The 15,932-nt window shown below is 41.1% G+C and overlaps 2 protein-coding genes across 2 annotated transcripts in view; one reads left to right on the top strand and one right to left on the bottom strand.

Moving 5' to 3' along the window:
* mylk3 (myosin light chain kinase 3) overlaps positions 1–4,585 on the top strand; it is a gene marked incomplete at its 5' end in the record, with an annotated part of 15,123 nt that extends 10,538 nt beyond the window's left edge. The window contains 6 exons of the mRNA XM_080843645.1: positions 513–654; positions 813–883; positions 1,203–1,331; positions 2,277–2,429; positions 3,470–3,605; positions 3,782–4,585. Of these exons, the coding sequence (XP_080699771.1) occupies positions 513–654; positions 813–883; positions 1,203–1,331; positions 2,277–2,429; positions 3,470–3,605; positions 3,782–3,856 (706 nt within the window). The 3' untranslated portion in view covers positions 3,857–4,585. The remainder of the gene's footprint in view (positions 1–512; positions 655–812; positions 884–1,202; positions 1,332–2,276; positions 2,430–3,469; positions 3,606–3,781) is intronic.
* A 941-nt stretch (positions 4,586–5,526) lies between these two features.
* On the bottom strand, positions 5,527–15,731 carry orc6 (origin recognition complex, subunit 6; the record flags this gene model as incomplete). Its single annotated transcript, XM_080843977.1, has 7 exons — positions 5,527–5,678; positions 11,656–11,742; positions 14,494–14,603; positions 14,813–14,902; positions 15,028–15,191; positions 15,294–15,420; positions 15,667–15,731. The coding sequence occupies 7 exons, from the start codon at positions 15,729–15,731 to the stop codon at positions 5,527–5,529; spliced, it is 795 nt and encodes a 264-aa protein (XP_080700103.1).
* Positions 15,732–15,932: the final 201 nt, after the last annotated feature.

Genomic DNA, 15,932 nt, shown 5'->3' on the forward strand with positions numbered 1-15,932 from the left:
GAATATATCCCCGCTACTGTCTCTCAGGCTACAGGTTCTTTTTATCCACATCACTGCCAATGTTTTACCACGCAAAAGTACTACAACACTGCAATATATGAACTTATGACTAATGTTCTGTCATGAGCAAGTCACCTCATAATGTGGACATGACATCCATTACTCAACAATGTTCAAGAACATTAACGAAATATGCCAGAGAGATTTTGAAAGCTAATAATGTGGACATGACATACTTTACCTCAACAATGTTGACAAACATTTGCGGAATATGGCAAAGAACCAAAAAAATGAGATTACGAAACCAGATTAGTGTGGGAAGGTTTACCACAACTCATTGCACATTTATGGCACGCAACAAAAGAAAGCAGCAGGAAGTTGGCCACTTTGTAACTTCATCTAAACTGGTTAAATTAAGCCTAACTTTAATATGCCAACTACACCTTGGAAACTTATTTTCTCTCTTTCTCTGTCTGCCGCTCTTTCTGTGTGCATTGTGTGTGTATAACTAGTGTGGAGGGAGGTGAACTTTTCAACCGCATTGTTGATGACAACTACCAGCTGACAGAGCTGGATGCAATTGTTTTCACAAGGCAGATTTGTGAAGGAGTCCAGTACCTTCATCAGCAGTACATACTCCATTTAGACCTCAAGGTAAACCACTAAGCACTGGGAACATTTATTGCATGTCACAAACTCTAAACATTCTGGTGTTTTAAAGGTTATGCTTTTGTGAAACCAGAAAGTCTCTCTAATAAAATGTGCATCATGTTTTACTAGAGTCTGACAGAGTTTGCACATTTGTGTTTCAGCCGGAAAATATTCTATGTGTGACCAACACAGGAAACCAGATCAAGATCATTGACTTTGGCCTGGCCAGGAAGTAAGAGGAAGTGACACGTGATGCTGTATTGCCTTAACTTGTTTGTATGGCACATTACATTAGATTGCATTGCTTTCTTGGAGGGGATTTTCATTTTGTTCTGTTGGTCGCTCCAGTTTTTGTTATCCTCCTCCAACTATAATCTTGTAGCCATGGTTACTGTCGCAGCTCCTCTGGTAGGGGGTAGTTGAGAGCATGAATGACACAGTTTTTAAGCTCTGCTCATTTTGACAGTGACATTCCTGTGAAATAGCATAGGGGCTTAAAAAGATGCTTTATAATCTACATGAATGTCATTTCTGTCCATTTGCTTCTCCAGATATAGGCCCAGGGAGAAACTGAAGGTCAACTTTGGCACTCCTGAGTTCCTGGCACCAGAAGTGGTCAACTACGACTTTGTCTCCTTCCCTACAGACATGTGGAGTGTTGGAGTCATCACTTACATGCTGTGAGTGGGTTACCATGGCAATATCATTCATACCAATGAAAAGCATGCCATGTGAGTTGCCAGTATTCATTTCAATGTGTCAAAATATGACAGATATTAGCATTTGGACAGCACTGAGCGCATTTGGTTCGATCCACACATTTCGCCTCACAGCTGTCAGAAGAGCTTGTGCTAGTAAGAAGCCCTTTAAAGTGTGAGCACTTCCTTGCTGGACATCGGTTAAAACTCATAGTCAAATGACTCAGCTCATTAAGAAGCTCAGTGGAAAGCAAATAGGTAGGCCATAAAAGCTGTAGGTCAGGCGTGTCTAAATAGCTTAGCACAGACTATTCAGTGATTCAGCCACCAAAGGGCAGTATTCTCAGCCATATGGCTCTTTGAAAACAGGATTTAATTCCTACTAATTTGGCCTTTCAGTCCAGAAACAAACCATGATTGTTCTCTGGCCAGTTTGTCCTTCTCGGCACCACCAACAGCCCCTCCATTCCACCACACTCCTCCGTCTAGGCTGTTTATCCCTCTCCCTCCATCTCCATCTCTTCCTTGTGGTAGTCTCAGGGGAGCCACACTGATTTAATTAATGCTAATAACCTCACAGCTGTTGAAGGAGCTTTGGGAGGGCTCGCCCATACCCAGAATGTGTGCCTGCCTGGTACCATTTCATGCTGCTGGCTGTTCCCAATACCCAACACAACCCTTGAGCTCCAATGTGCTAATTCAATTATTCTCCTCTATTTCCAGCCACTATAATCATGTGCATGTGCGCGGGGGGTGTTTATGGATTGTGTTGCAATTTCACAAGTATGTGGCACAACCAACAGAGGCTTGATTTAAAGGCTGAGGGGTACAGTGTCTACGCACAATATCCTATGATACCGAAGCTACTTCCTTTTCTGCGTTGGCTTTTACACATAATGCTGATGCTGTTTTACTGTTGTGTTGCAGTCTAAGTGGCCTGTCCCCGTTCTTGGGGGATAACGACGCAGAGACCATGAACAACATCCTGCATGCAAACTGGGACTTTGATTCGGAGGCCTTTGAGAACGTGTCAGAGGAGGCTAAAGACTTCGTCTCCAGACTGCTTGTTCCGGCCAAATGGTACCCCACACTAGTCTGTACCCCACAGCTAAAAACCATTGAGGATGTCCATGTCACTTTATTTGCTGTTTAAAGAACACTGTCCTCTCATTTATCGACTTGGCTTTCTATCTTTTTTATGTCCCCCATATCAAAGACACAACCAATTCCTCTTTTCCACTCTCACATTGTAACCTTTGGTTTTAGTTTACACATGAGCCAAGCTCATCTAATGCAGTCATTACGGGAAAAGAGCTTTGATCATCTGCATGCGTAGACAGGTATCTCCTCCCATTCCTAGCTCTAGTGCTCCGTTGGCAAGAGATAATAGCAGACTAGCATGACAGGTGGCACTGCGGGGGCACACGTGATGTGTACACTGAGGCCTGCTTTTGCCTCAAACAAAAAACACTTAGAGACGGAGACGCCGTTAATGATCAGCTAATCTTACGCTGAACAGAGGCACCAACATAAACCTCTTTGCCCTGCATGCAACCTCCCCAGCCCCCTGGAGCATGACTAATCATAGGGAGAAGGCTGGCCTCTCACTGATGTAGCACACACGACGCATCTGGACACTCTGTGTTTAGCTGCGGATGATGATGAAATGGAACAGGTGGCATAAATAGATGCCATTGTAAGCCCACAAAATGCCAAAGCACAGACAGGGTACAGTTATAAGGCTCATGGTAGGCTACTGCTGAGGTGGTCGCTCTGAAGCATTCTTGATGCGACTGCTTTGTCTTTTAGTGACCCCTGTCCTGTTTCTTCTCTGCATCCTTTATGGTTCAATTTGTTGCTTGGTGCAATTCATCAGCCTCAAACTAGATCAGCTAGCCTACTTTGAGATTTCCTTGATGTCAAGTGCCCTGTCTACTGCGTGGATCATTTTGAACCTGCATTAGGATTTGTGTGCTGCAGTATTAACTCTTATACATTCACTTGATTTGATGTTCAAGCCCTATTGTCTGATGGATTTGCATCACGGGGTTCCATTACCGGTACACAAACCTGTTTCTTGAAGCATTTTGTTTCTCTCTGTGGTGTTCTCCCTTTGACAGCGGACGCATCAGTGCGTCGGGGTGTTTGAAGCACAGCTGGCTGAATGACCTGGCGGAGAAAGCCAAGATACGGTGTGTCCGCCTCAAGTCCCAGCTCCATCTGCAGCGATACCTGGCTGCCCATCAAAGATGGAAGGTGAGAGGCCAGTTATATAGGGATACCATTGTGTGTTCAGTGGTGTGGCCTGTAACATTTACATTTAGTCATTTAGCAGAGGCTATTATCCTAAGCAAACTTTTCATGGCAGGCCCCCTAGGCCAATTTTTTGTTTCATAAAAATGTTTTCTATTATTTATTTATTTTGTATACAGAAACACTTCTATGTGGTCGCAGCTGCCAACCGTTTCAGGAAGTTTAACATGAACCAATCGACCAACCCTGCATAGCACCGGCTCTGCCACGTGGCACTGAGAGAAAAACGGGAACACAAAGCCGCAGCGTGGCTTTGTCTGACGTAGGAAAGTGTTTGCTTTTCCATGTGCAATCTGGCCAGATAAAGCGGACATTACTGCACTGAGGCTCCAGTATGCAGCAAGCACAAGCGGACACTGACTGTAAAGTGTATTATTTCAATCCCTTTTTTACTGTACAGTTCACTGATTTGCAGGGTGACTACACTGTGCCTGACAGGTCAGATTTGATTATGGGGTGCCACATGTGGTAATTGTATAGTGCTACTTTAGTCCTCAAATGACTACCTGGTAGTCTTCTGAGTAGGTGGGCATAAAAGAGGAAGTCTCTCCACGTCGACATTCATGTACCATGTTTGGAATGCAGTGCAATGTTTACCCTCACATTTCTGTCTTCCATCAACTCTGTTAATGTATGGTAGGGCATCACAATGCAGTTAGATGGCAGTGTGTGGGTGAACAATTTTTCCTTCTGTGAAGGTTTCCTACTTTTCTAGTCAATGGGTAATTACAAGGGACTCATGCAGATTTACCCCTGCATACTAAAGTATTTTGAGATGTTTCACCTTCAAATAGATTACCTGAAGCTATTCACATCAAAATAAGTTGTATAGGAATCTACTGTAAATGCATTCAATATTTGAAAGAAATGCACTTAAAACCTGCACACCTCTTCCTTTAGGTTCAGTAGAAATATGATTTAGTATACATACATTTACTAGACATTTTCAGTCTGTTTTTTTTAATCCACTTTCACCATTTTGAATATATTCTGCAGATATCTTCCTTTTCATTGTAACTTTTCCTAGAACTATATTTGCAGCAGGTCTATCTTAGCGGCCAATTAAACATTACATGAAAAAACATCTCCCACTCGTCTCTTCTTCTGAGTTTGAAAGGACACATAAAACATTCAAGTATGTTTTATTTTCTTCCTGAAAATATGTTCAAGATTTTACCAGCTGGATTTATTTTCTCTAAATTAGCTGTATCTTCAGCAATGAACACAGTGAGTAATACATAACATGCTGTTGAGTTGTTAATATTCTGGCACTTTCCTGACATTAATGCTAAGAACTATTTTTATTTGGCATTGCATCAAGTATAAACAGAAACTCTGAAGTGCAAAATGGCTCTTTATTTAAAAAAAGAAAAAGAAATGTGTCTTTGAAGACCCATTTGGTATTTGCGCTGGTTTCACCCTAATATCATGACTTTCAGACATCACAGGAGATCATTCATTTGGCACAGAAAAACAGCTGTTGGATACTGGGATGATGGAAGCTTCATTATTGACACTCAATGCAGAGATAAACAATTTTAAATTATTGATTATTGATTGACAGGATGAAATGGTAGGTTAAATAAAGAGGGAGGTGAATACATCAAAATCCAATCTTGCCAGCATCAACAGTCTTCACCTGGAACCTAAAAAAATGTATTGCCAGAATAACAAAACATCTGTTGAATTGGTGGAATTAGTGTACATTTAAAAGATTAAAACACTAAGAAAAATTCATGTTGTCAATCCACAATGTTCATGTTGAGCCACAAGGGGGCAGGGTAAATGATAAGTCCTCTCATACTTGTCATAGGCAAATATGAACACAGTCAAATAAATAAACAAAAAACAAAGTCTGAGAAGATCAATTAGAACTTGTTTCTGAAGCATTTGCTTGCTTTGACTTAAGCGCATTTTCTAAGATTTTTCTCTTCCATTCTTCATAATCCTCTTTCACGCTCTCCTCCGACTCTCCTTCCTTCCGTTGCTTAGGTGACGTTGGCAAGACCTCCGCTTCTGGATGGGAGAAAAAGAGCAGACTGAGCTGACATCTACCACAATGCATCAGCTGCACTGAGCACCACAGCAAAATACCACTACCTGTCTATCATAGTGCCGAACCCTTCACTTCCCTTCCCTTCCCTTCCCTTCCAAAATGACTTGGCCCCCATTGGGACAAAAACATCTGGCAGACCACTAAGAGTGTGGAAAAGTGAAGACATCTGTCTATGAAAGTTCATTTTAAAGAAATCCAAGTAATAAAATGTTTAAAAAACATTTCTTAAAGATCATTGGACTATTAAAAAAAAAAAAAAAAAGTTCATCAACACCATCATCAGTCGCAAAGGTGTGAGAGGAAGTATCACTGGCAAAAAAAAAATCAGAAGTCAATTGATCAACACACGACATAAGATTTTAAGGTCCCATAACTACTTGACATGTCACTGAGGTGTGCTTGCCAGAGAAGATAGGGCCTTTCCAAACCAGCCCCTCCATCCTCTCCCTCCCCACTTCACTCTGTTGCCGTGTTCGTCCTCCTCAGGGTCAAGATAACACATGAAATGTTCAGGTATGTTCCCAGTAGCAAATACAAGAAACAAATACAAAATTGTTTACAATCATTGTGGAAACAACCAACAAGTGCAAGATCGCAGTTTATATCATCATCTTTATCCAGGGGAAACCACATCCTCTATATATGGATAAACAAAATGCATTAAAGGTGCATTAAGGATTAATAGCTATTCGCTAAAGGTATGCTAGCAGCTAAAACTAACGAAATCTCTTGAAATGTGCTGACTTTGACATTATGACAAACTAATTACTCAACGACTGTCCTTACACAGTCAAACATCAATCATGTGCAACACAAGACTAAGCAAGACGGCAAATAAGCTACTTACTAGATCGGCAGAAGGTAATCAAAGTCAGGTCGGCGGGCATCGGCAGGCAAAACTACAGAAGGCAGTTATATGCCTATCGACCCTGCTATGCCATTGGCACGGGCGCAATTCTCCATATTAAAAGTCATTGTAGCGCCCCAATTTTTTTTAAGCTGTTATTTTAAGGCTAAACTGCTTATCCTAACCCTAATCCTGAAGCATAATTGTTGCATATTGTGCCTTTAAGACAGTGTCCCACTTGGACGTTGAACCGACTGTCACATACACACTACAAAATAACAAGTAACTTCGTCCCCCCATCTTGGCAATACTGAGCAGCGCATGAAAAACTCCGTACAAATTTCCCTAGAATCAGCCGAGAGGATGACACGTAGCGGTTTACGTGTGTACCAACTGGCTGTCGACATTGCCAGGGAGAGACTGATCTATGACCACACAATATGTGACCGGACACGACTCAATCCCAACCAGCTGTGCTCATTGTTAGAACTGTGCCTGAACACCACACACTTACAAATACAAAGATGTGTTTTACCGACAGAAGCATGGCTGTGCCATGAGCTCTCCAGTGTCTCCAACCTCTACATGGAGGAAGTAGAGAGGAAAGCGCTGAAGATTGTTGTCCCAAGCCGCTGGCTCAGGTACGTGGATGACACGTGGCTGAAAATGGAGAGCCGTGAAATAGTCCCTTTTACGGATCACGTTAATTTAGTGGATTAAAACATTTAGTCCACCAGAGAGGAGATAAGGGAGAACAAAGTTCCATTTCTAGACTCTAGATACTGGAGGCTCACCCTCACCACCCACAGGTACATGAACTGTGAGTGATCTGCACTTTGCAATATCAGGCCGAGACTGAGACTGTACCCACATATGCTGAGGCCAGAGAGGTACTAAAATGTTGTGTCTATTCATTAAAACACAAACAAAACACAAAAAGAAGTCTAGACAATCCAGGAAAATGGATTGTTATGTCTGAAGAAACCATGTTGTCATATAGCTGGAGATCTGAGAAGTTCCGAAAGGTTTTCTCCCTGAAACCAATTACGGTGGGTGTCCACGATAGATATGTCTTGCGTTAGTCGCCATGCGACTAGTTGCCTGGGGGGCGTGGTCAGAAAATTCAGTTTGGCTGTAGCAAATGTTCAAGTATATGAAACGTATTAGCAACTCGCTAGCTAGCCACTATTTGCTCCAAAGGGTTTTCGGTTAAAGTTTTCGCGACAAGCTAACAGTAATAGTTCAGAGTTCAGTTAAGATGTTGCGCTGATTACTTTAATTTGTAATTTGTGAATTTATTCTATCCAAACCATATACAGTACTGTGCAAAAGTTTTAGGCAGGTGTGAAAAAATGCTGTAAACTAAGAATGCTTTCAAAAATGGAAGTGTTAACAGTTTATTTTCATCAATTCTTCATAAATTAACAAAATGCAGTGAAGGAACAGAAGAAAATTCTAAATTAAATCAATATTTGGTGTGACCACCCTTTGCCTTCAAAAAAGCATCTATTTTTCCAGATACACTTGCGCACAGTTTTTGAAGGACTCGGCTGGTAAATTGTTCCAAACATTTTGGAGAACTAACCACAGATCTTCTGTGGCTGTAGGCTTCCTAAAATTCTTCTGTCTCTTCATGTAAACCCAGACAGACTCGATGATGTAGAGATCAGGGCTCCGTGGGGGTCATACCATCACTTGCAGGACTTTCTGTTCTTCTTTAAGCTGAAGATAGTTGTTAATGACATTGGCTGTATGTTTGGGGTTATGTTCCTACTGCAGAATACATTTGGTGCCAATCATACGCCTCCCTGATGGTATTGCATGATGGATTAGTATCTGCCTGTATTTCTCAGCATTGAAGACACCATTCATCCTGACCAAATCTCCAACTCCACTTGCAGAAATGCAGCCCCAAACTGGAAAGGAACCTCTACCAAGATTCACTGTTGCCTGCAGACTCTCATTATTGTACCTCTCTCCAGCCCTTCGGCGAACAAACTGCCTTCTTCTACAGCCAAATATTTCTAATTTTGACTCATCAGTCCAGAGCACCTTCTGCCATGTTTCTGCACCCCAGTTTCTATGTTTTCGTGCTTAGTTCAGTCACTTGGCCTTGTTCCCTTGTCGGGGTAGAGCTTTTTGGCTGCAACTATTCCATGAAGACCACTTCTGGCCAGACTTCCCCAGACAGTAAATGTCTGTAACTGCGTACCACTGGTTTCTTCCAGTTCTGAGCTGATGCCACTGCTTGAAATCTTCCGATTTCGAAGGTAAATAAGCTTGATGTGTTTTTCATCAGCTGCATTAAGTTTCCTTGGCTGACCACTGCGTCTACGATCCTCAACGTCTTCTTCAAAAGTGTTTGAGCTGCACATTTTGAAACCCCTGTCTGCTTTGAAATCTTTGTCTGGGAGAGACCCTGCTGATGCAGTATAACTATGTTGTGTCTTGTTGCTGTGCTCAGTCTTACCATGTAAATGGATACAAAATAAACATTTATTGTTTACATTTTTCAAAGCATTCTTAGCTCGTAGCATTTTTTCACACCTGCCTAAAACTTTTGCACAGTACTGTATATCAGCCAGTTCAATCACGAAAACATGGTATTGTAACATATTTAGCAGCTAGCTAGCGACCTTGGGTTACTTGAAAGGCGCTATATAAAACTAATTATTATTATTAATGGCTTTTCAATGGGTTTTTAGCGGCAAGCTAACTAATAGTTGAGAGCTTAATTAGAGCTTGATTTAAGACCTACAATATTCTGTTTGACCTCACAGCATTCGTGTAGCATATAAACAACAAACCGAGACGATTAGACGTATACAAGTCGTGTAGATAACCTTTATTCACAAAAAATATGTCCCGGTAAATGAGTCCCGATGTCCGCCATCTTGTTTAGAAATGTTTGATTACTCCCGCCCCTATGAGCTACGCTGACTTTCAAATCACCCACACGCCGAACTAATTGGCTCTCAGCAGGCAGCAAGTCGCCTTCATTTGCATAGAGTTAAAAAATCCCCAACTTTCAGCAGCCAGGAGAGCCGACTTTTTCCTCAGCCGTTGTCGGCAGGCAACAAGACGCTTCCATTCTATCCCAATTAGAGCGACATGATGTGTCGTCCCGTGGACACCCACCGTTAGCGGGGAGTGGAAAAGGGTTTGACAACCTTCCAACAGTGGGTCTGAATCGATGAAAGCGTCGCAGTATTTTTCTGTGTCCATGCAGCACTTTAACTCTACCTGTTAGATAACTTTCTGTCCAGATGGCCGTATTTTATATAAAGAGTAATTTACGACTTATCAGTCAAACTGATATTAACAGGAAAAGCAGTAAAACACGGTACATCATGTACAGTACCATGTTATGTTTGCTGGTTTGTCCATAAAGCGCCGCGGTACAGTTTTAAACGCGCATCATAAGCTGGGGACAGCTGAAAAAGGGAAATAACCAAGGACTACCATTCTAAGGTAAAAACACTCCTCAGGGTCAAGATAACACATGAAATGTTCAGGTATGATCCCAGTAGTAAATACAAGAAACAGATAACTAGTTGTTATAGTAGTATAATTGTGAAAACAACCAACAAGTGCTAGATCGCAGTTTATATCACCATCTTTATCCTGGGAAAACTAAATCCTCTATATATGGTAAACAAAATGCATTAAGACAGTGTCCCCTTTGGACGTTCCATATACAAGTCACATATACAAGGAACAGTTTCTTCCTTCTTGCCATCTCTCTAATGAACAGTTGACTACAAATTATTATATTATATTTATTTATTTAATCCTGAACTGTTGTGTTATACTGTATATTTTCAGTGTAAGTACATTGAGAGCCACTAAACCCAGAGTCAAATCCCTTGCATGTGAAAATGTACTTGGCCAATAAACATGATTCTGATTCTTATAAACACAACAAAATACCAAGTAACTACTTCCCCCCTCTTTGGCAATACTGAGCAGTGCATGGAAATTTCCCTACAAATTTCCCTAGAATCAGCCGAGAGGATGATGCAAAACGGTTTACGTGTGTACCAACTGGCTGTCGACATTGCCAGGGAGAGACTGATCTATGACCACACAGTACGTGACAGGACACAACTTAATCCCAACCAGCTGTGCTCATTGTTAGTTGTGCCTGAACACCACACACTTACAAATACAAAGATGTGTTTTACCGACAGAAGCATGGCTGTGCCATGGGCTCTCCAGTGTCTCCCATTGTGGCCAACCTCTTCATGGAGGAAGCACTGAAGGTTGTTGCCCCTAAGCCACTGGCTCAGGTACGTGGATGACACGTGGCCGAAAATGGTGAGCCGTGAAATAGTCCCTTTTACGGATCACGTTAATTCAGCGGATAAAAACATTAAGCCCACCAGAGAGGAGAACAAAAGTTCCATTTCTAGACTCTAGATACTGGAGGCCCACCCACACCAACCCTCACCACCTACAGGTACATGAACTGGCAGGATCTGCACTTTGCAATATCAGGATGAGACTCTATCCACATATGCTGAGGCCAAAGAGGTACTGACATGTTGTGGCTATTCATTAAAACACAAACAAAAACACAAAAAAGAAGTCTAGACAATCCAGGAAAAAAATGGATTGTTATATCTGAAGAAACCATGTTGTCATATAGCTGGAGTTTCTGAGAAGATCCTAAAGGTTTTCTCCAAGCACACATCTCTGTGAATTTTAAACTGATGAACACAAAAAGACAGCATCTGGTCCATCCAAAGACTGGATTCCCAAACATGTTAAGAGCAACATTGTATATGTGGTCTGGTGCAGTAAGGTGTACAGAGACCTATACTGGGGAAACTCAACTAAGGGGCACCACTGACAGTTGTGGGAAACACCATCTTCAAGCACACTTCAGTGACATCTCAAGTAGTCGGGTAACTAATATCTCATGTCATGTTCTGATCATGTGACTTCTTTGTGTGTATTTTGCCAGTCATTTTCCTTTCAAACCTTTACAACCGGTGACGGCGTTTGAATAAACACTGAAACACCTTCAAAAGTCCAGTGATTTCATAAAAACGTCTTCAAACACAAAGAAAAAAGTGAATTCCTCTTACCTTCTTCCTTCTGTTCAAGGCCCTCTGCTAGTGTCTTCTGTCTTTTCTGTCCCTTTTTCACTGGCTCCTTTAAACAAGCTGCTTCACCTGCAGGTTCAGATCAGCAGTGGTTTCTACAAACATGTGAGCCATCGGAAATTTCTGGATAATCCCATTTAGGCACAGGAGGAACACCTCAATTTTTGCAGATCCTAATGACTTCACCGCAGTCCAATATGCCAAACAAAATAGAATAACACATATCGTCTACAAACGACCACCGACTGAATGGAGCCAGTATTCCAACAGTTGTACACTCTTTTATATACACATGGCTTCAAGCTCAATTAAGCAGTTCCAAGCAATGAACACTTTGGATACTGCTGTCAATAAGCCATAGTTTAAGTTTGAATATTTTGACAACAATTTAAAGGGATTATTAAGTGTGTTGTAGATCCTGTGAATGTATGCAACTGGAAGGGCAAAGTCGTGGACTGGTAGACTGGTAGGGTACAGTCATGGACTGGTAGACTGCCACCATCTGGCTGCACTTTTTATACAGTTGGTTAGTTGATAAACAAGCCCCTCATGACACAAAGTGTCACACTAATGTAGCAGAACATTTCATAACAACTTCCTGAAGCAAATGGCTGAGGAGTTGCAACATGAACATGACACATGAGATGATTTACTTGCTCCTCATCACTGGCCACTCTTGCCTGAAGAAATATTCTGCTGGATGAATATGAACCTCACCCAGACATTTTATTAGCTTGCAGTTATTCCATTTATTACTAGCCTTTTAAGGAATGTTAAAGGGATAGTTCGGTTTTTAAGACATGAAGTTGTATGGCATCTACATCACCAGTGTAATGCAATCCACGCTGACTTACCTCCGACAGCGTCCTGTGAGCAGAGTTCTCGTCCAGTTTTGGTCAAACCGAAAGTAGTTCGGCAGGTTTCTAGACCCAGGAAAATAAAACGTTTCTCTTCCCAAAACATTATGTGTTCAAAAGAGTGATATATTTGCACCCCAAAACCGTTGTAGTGGAAAAAGTCACACCTCGTTATCACTTGGCCCTATTTTCAATACGCTCGATAATGCAATCTCACAGCTAGATTCTCTACCTGTTTGATTCGCGAAAGTTGATTCGCGAAAGTTTGATTCACCAAAGTTGCCTGAGAGAAACGTCCATCACAGGAAAACGATGCTTTATGTCAATTTTATCAAATGTTGTCTCAGTTTTCATCGTTTTCCTGTGATGGACGTTTCTCTCAGGCAACTTTGGTGAATCAAACTTTCGCGAATCAAAGAGGTAGACTCTTTAGCTGTGAGATTGCATTATCGAGCGTATTGAAAATAGGGCCAAGTGATAACGAAGTGTGACTTTTTCCACTACAACGGTTTTGGGATGCAAATATATCACTCTTTTGAACACATAATGTTTTGGGAAGAGAAACGTTTTATTTTCCTGGGTCTAGAAACCTGCCGGACTACTTTCGGTTTGACCAAAACTGGACGAGACCTCTGCTCACAGGACGCTGTCGGAGGTAAGTCAGCGTGGATTGCATTACACTGGTGATGTAGATGCCATACAACTTCATGTCTTAAAAACCGAACTATCCCTTTAAGTGTGAAATACAAGAACTGAATAAAAGAAAATATCAATAACACTTCGTTTTTTTTAATACAATTCCACAGCATGTATGGTTTGTTATGTTTTGGCACTGCAATGGGACAGACAAAAAAACAAAACAAATAATAGTAAGAACATGCTAGAATTTTTTTTAAGGCAATTCATTTGGGCGGTGTACATTTGACTGAAAACTATTCAATACAAAAAAACATTCACCCTCATAATATACAGTTCCAAAAAAAATGGGTTGTTAAAATACGTCTTCCTTATTTTGCAATTCAGTGCAGAAAAGTTGAAGCATTTTTATTGCTGTGCCAAAAACATCAAGCATCATAAATGCTGTGTTTTTTTTCTTTTCAATTTGTGTCAAATTGCAATGCAGAATAATTCAAGTGTTGTTATTCCTATATGTTTTTATTCAGCTCTTGCATTTCAACATGCCATTTACCAATGAGGACATTTGGCACCGTTATATTTCCACACAGTAGACTATGAAGCATCTTTGCTATGTCTTGCTGCCCTTACAGCATGTGCTGGGTTAAATAGCTAACATAAAGGCCAGGTGTATATTGCAAGCGCTAACCAGCTGTTTGTTTATGTGATTACTATGAGATTTTCTGCACTTCAGTTGGCTGAACTGTCAACGGAGAGCAAAAAGAAATTTGATCTAATTGTTAACCAGGTAATAGAAACTTGAATAAATCAAGCTTACCGATATGGTTACAGCAGATGTCAAGTCATTCCAACACTTGGTGCTGCAAAACAGGAATCTGCCCCATTCAACACACTAATGTGTTCAAATGTATCTTTGACCATCTGACTTATGCTTTATATTTGTTAATGCCAACTTGTTCGTCAGATCGTTTAAGGTCCCCTCATCCTGGGAGTTGCCCTCCATCCTAACAACAGTAGCTCAACAGTAGTCATATTCTCAGTTGTCATTTTTCTAGGATTTTTTGTCAGGGCCCTCTAAAATATGACAATATACTACATGGAATCCTTTTCATTTTTCTATTATTTAGCGAGCTGGCTGTAGTTTTGGCAATTACTAAAAAAGCTGTGCATGGATCAAGGCCAAATGATCCAGGATCATCACAGAGCTGCAGTGTGCTGACAGTGAGTCCTTTTATGATTTTATGTTGTTTTCAATACATATTGTCCTCATGTTGCTTTACTATATACAGCAGAGGAAAGGATATATATAGAAGCAAGCAGTACTTACTACAGACTTTCTGTCCTATGGTGCTCATTTGAGTACAAAGCCGATCAAAGATCCCTTTCTTCACTCCAGATGAGGCCGCCAGCTTCCTGTCAACTTTGATTTTCATGCACCTGTGAGACAATATGAACGCATCATCTGAAGGTTATTCCAAGTGCTCGGTCTACCTGCTATAGTGGTTTTAGCTGTAGTTGGTGAGTGCAGCAAAACATCCCCTTCACAGAGTCACACTCAATTTTCATTCCAGTTTATATTAATCCATTATACTAATTAATACCTAATTTACAGTAATAGACTATTGTAAATTATGTGTTGCCCTTACTTGCATGCTGTGAACAATGCAGCAGTTGTGAAAAGGGGTTTTGCCAGATCTAGATCCTGTTGTTGAGCGGCAGGTAGACTCTCCTCATATCTGAAGATGGTAAAGTTAGATGTCAACAACATCTGCAACATCTTCAAAACGTTTCAGCAACACCCAAACACAAGGGGAATGTATTGTATTCAGGCCTACTTTATTAACCAACTATTCATTCTCACCGCTGAAGTATCTGACCAGCAACTTTCACTGCCTCCATGCACCCATACTGGACAGCCAGGTCTCTGAGGCCCAGGTTTGTGTTGAGTCCGAGCATGGCCTCCATAGATCTGAGATTGCTTTGATACAACTTCTTATTCAGCCCAGATAATTTGATTGCATATTCCTTTTAAAAACAGACACCATTAATTGTAAACGACATCTACTTCTGTATTCAGTATCTGAAGACTGAGACAGGTAATCACAAATTCATAAATAATGGACCTACCTTGTCTAAGGGAAACTTCAAAGATGTTGCTGCAAGCTCTAGACATATGACTGCTTTGCCAGTGGCCGTACTATTGCCAAGGCCCGTGCATTTTACCTGAGATAACCGCATGTACTCCTCTGCTCGACTGCAATATCCAAGGCAACAAAACAAAACACATTTACGTTGTTGTATCGGGAATGATCAACTCTTGCATTCATTTGTATCCTCGTATAGTTTTCACATGAAAACCAACTGGTTTTAAAAAACTAAGGCAAAGATGCACCCATGCTTACGACTAGCTCACTTGCTAACAATAGATCATTTTAAACTAAGTCTTCGTTGCTTAATCATACTTTAAAAAAACAGTCACAATCTTTACTTGAATACTCACCCTCGTATCCTAGGAGATGTTATCCCCATTTTCGACGCAAGTCTGTATAAGATCTCCCTTTCCATGTTGGACTTATCGTTGACTTCGTTATGCACACACAACTACACTGGTTCGCGGGAAATTTTGACAAGTTGACGTACAGACGTAGAACTTCCTTGGACATGATTGGTTTAAGTCGAAGTGGGCGTTCCTGGGCAAGTTTTCTTGGAATACAGAAAATTAATTTGTGATTAGGCTTCTTAATTATATTTATGAGAACGATCGAC

Source organism: Sprattus sprattus (genome assembly GCF_963457725.1).
Source record: "Sprattus sprattus genome assembly, chromosome: 8".
Classification (NCBI taxonomy): Eukaryota; Metazoa; Chordata; class Actinopteri; order Clupeiformes; family Clupeidae; genus Sprattus; species Sprattus sprattus.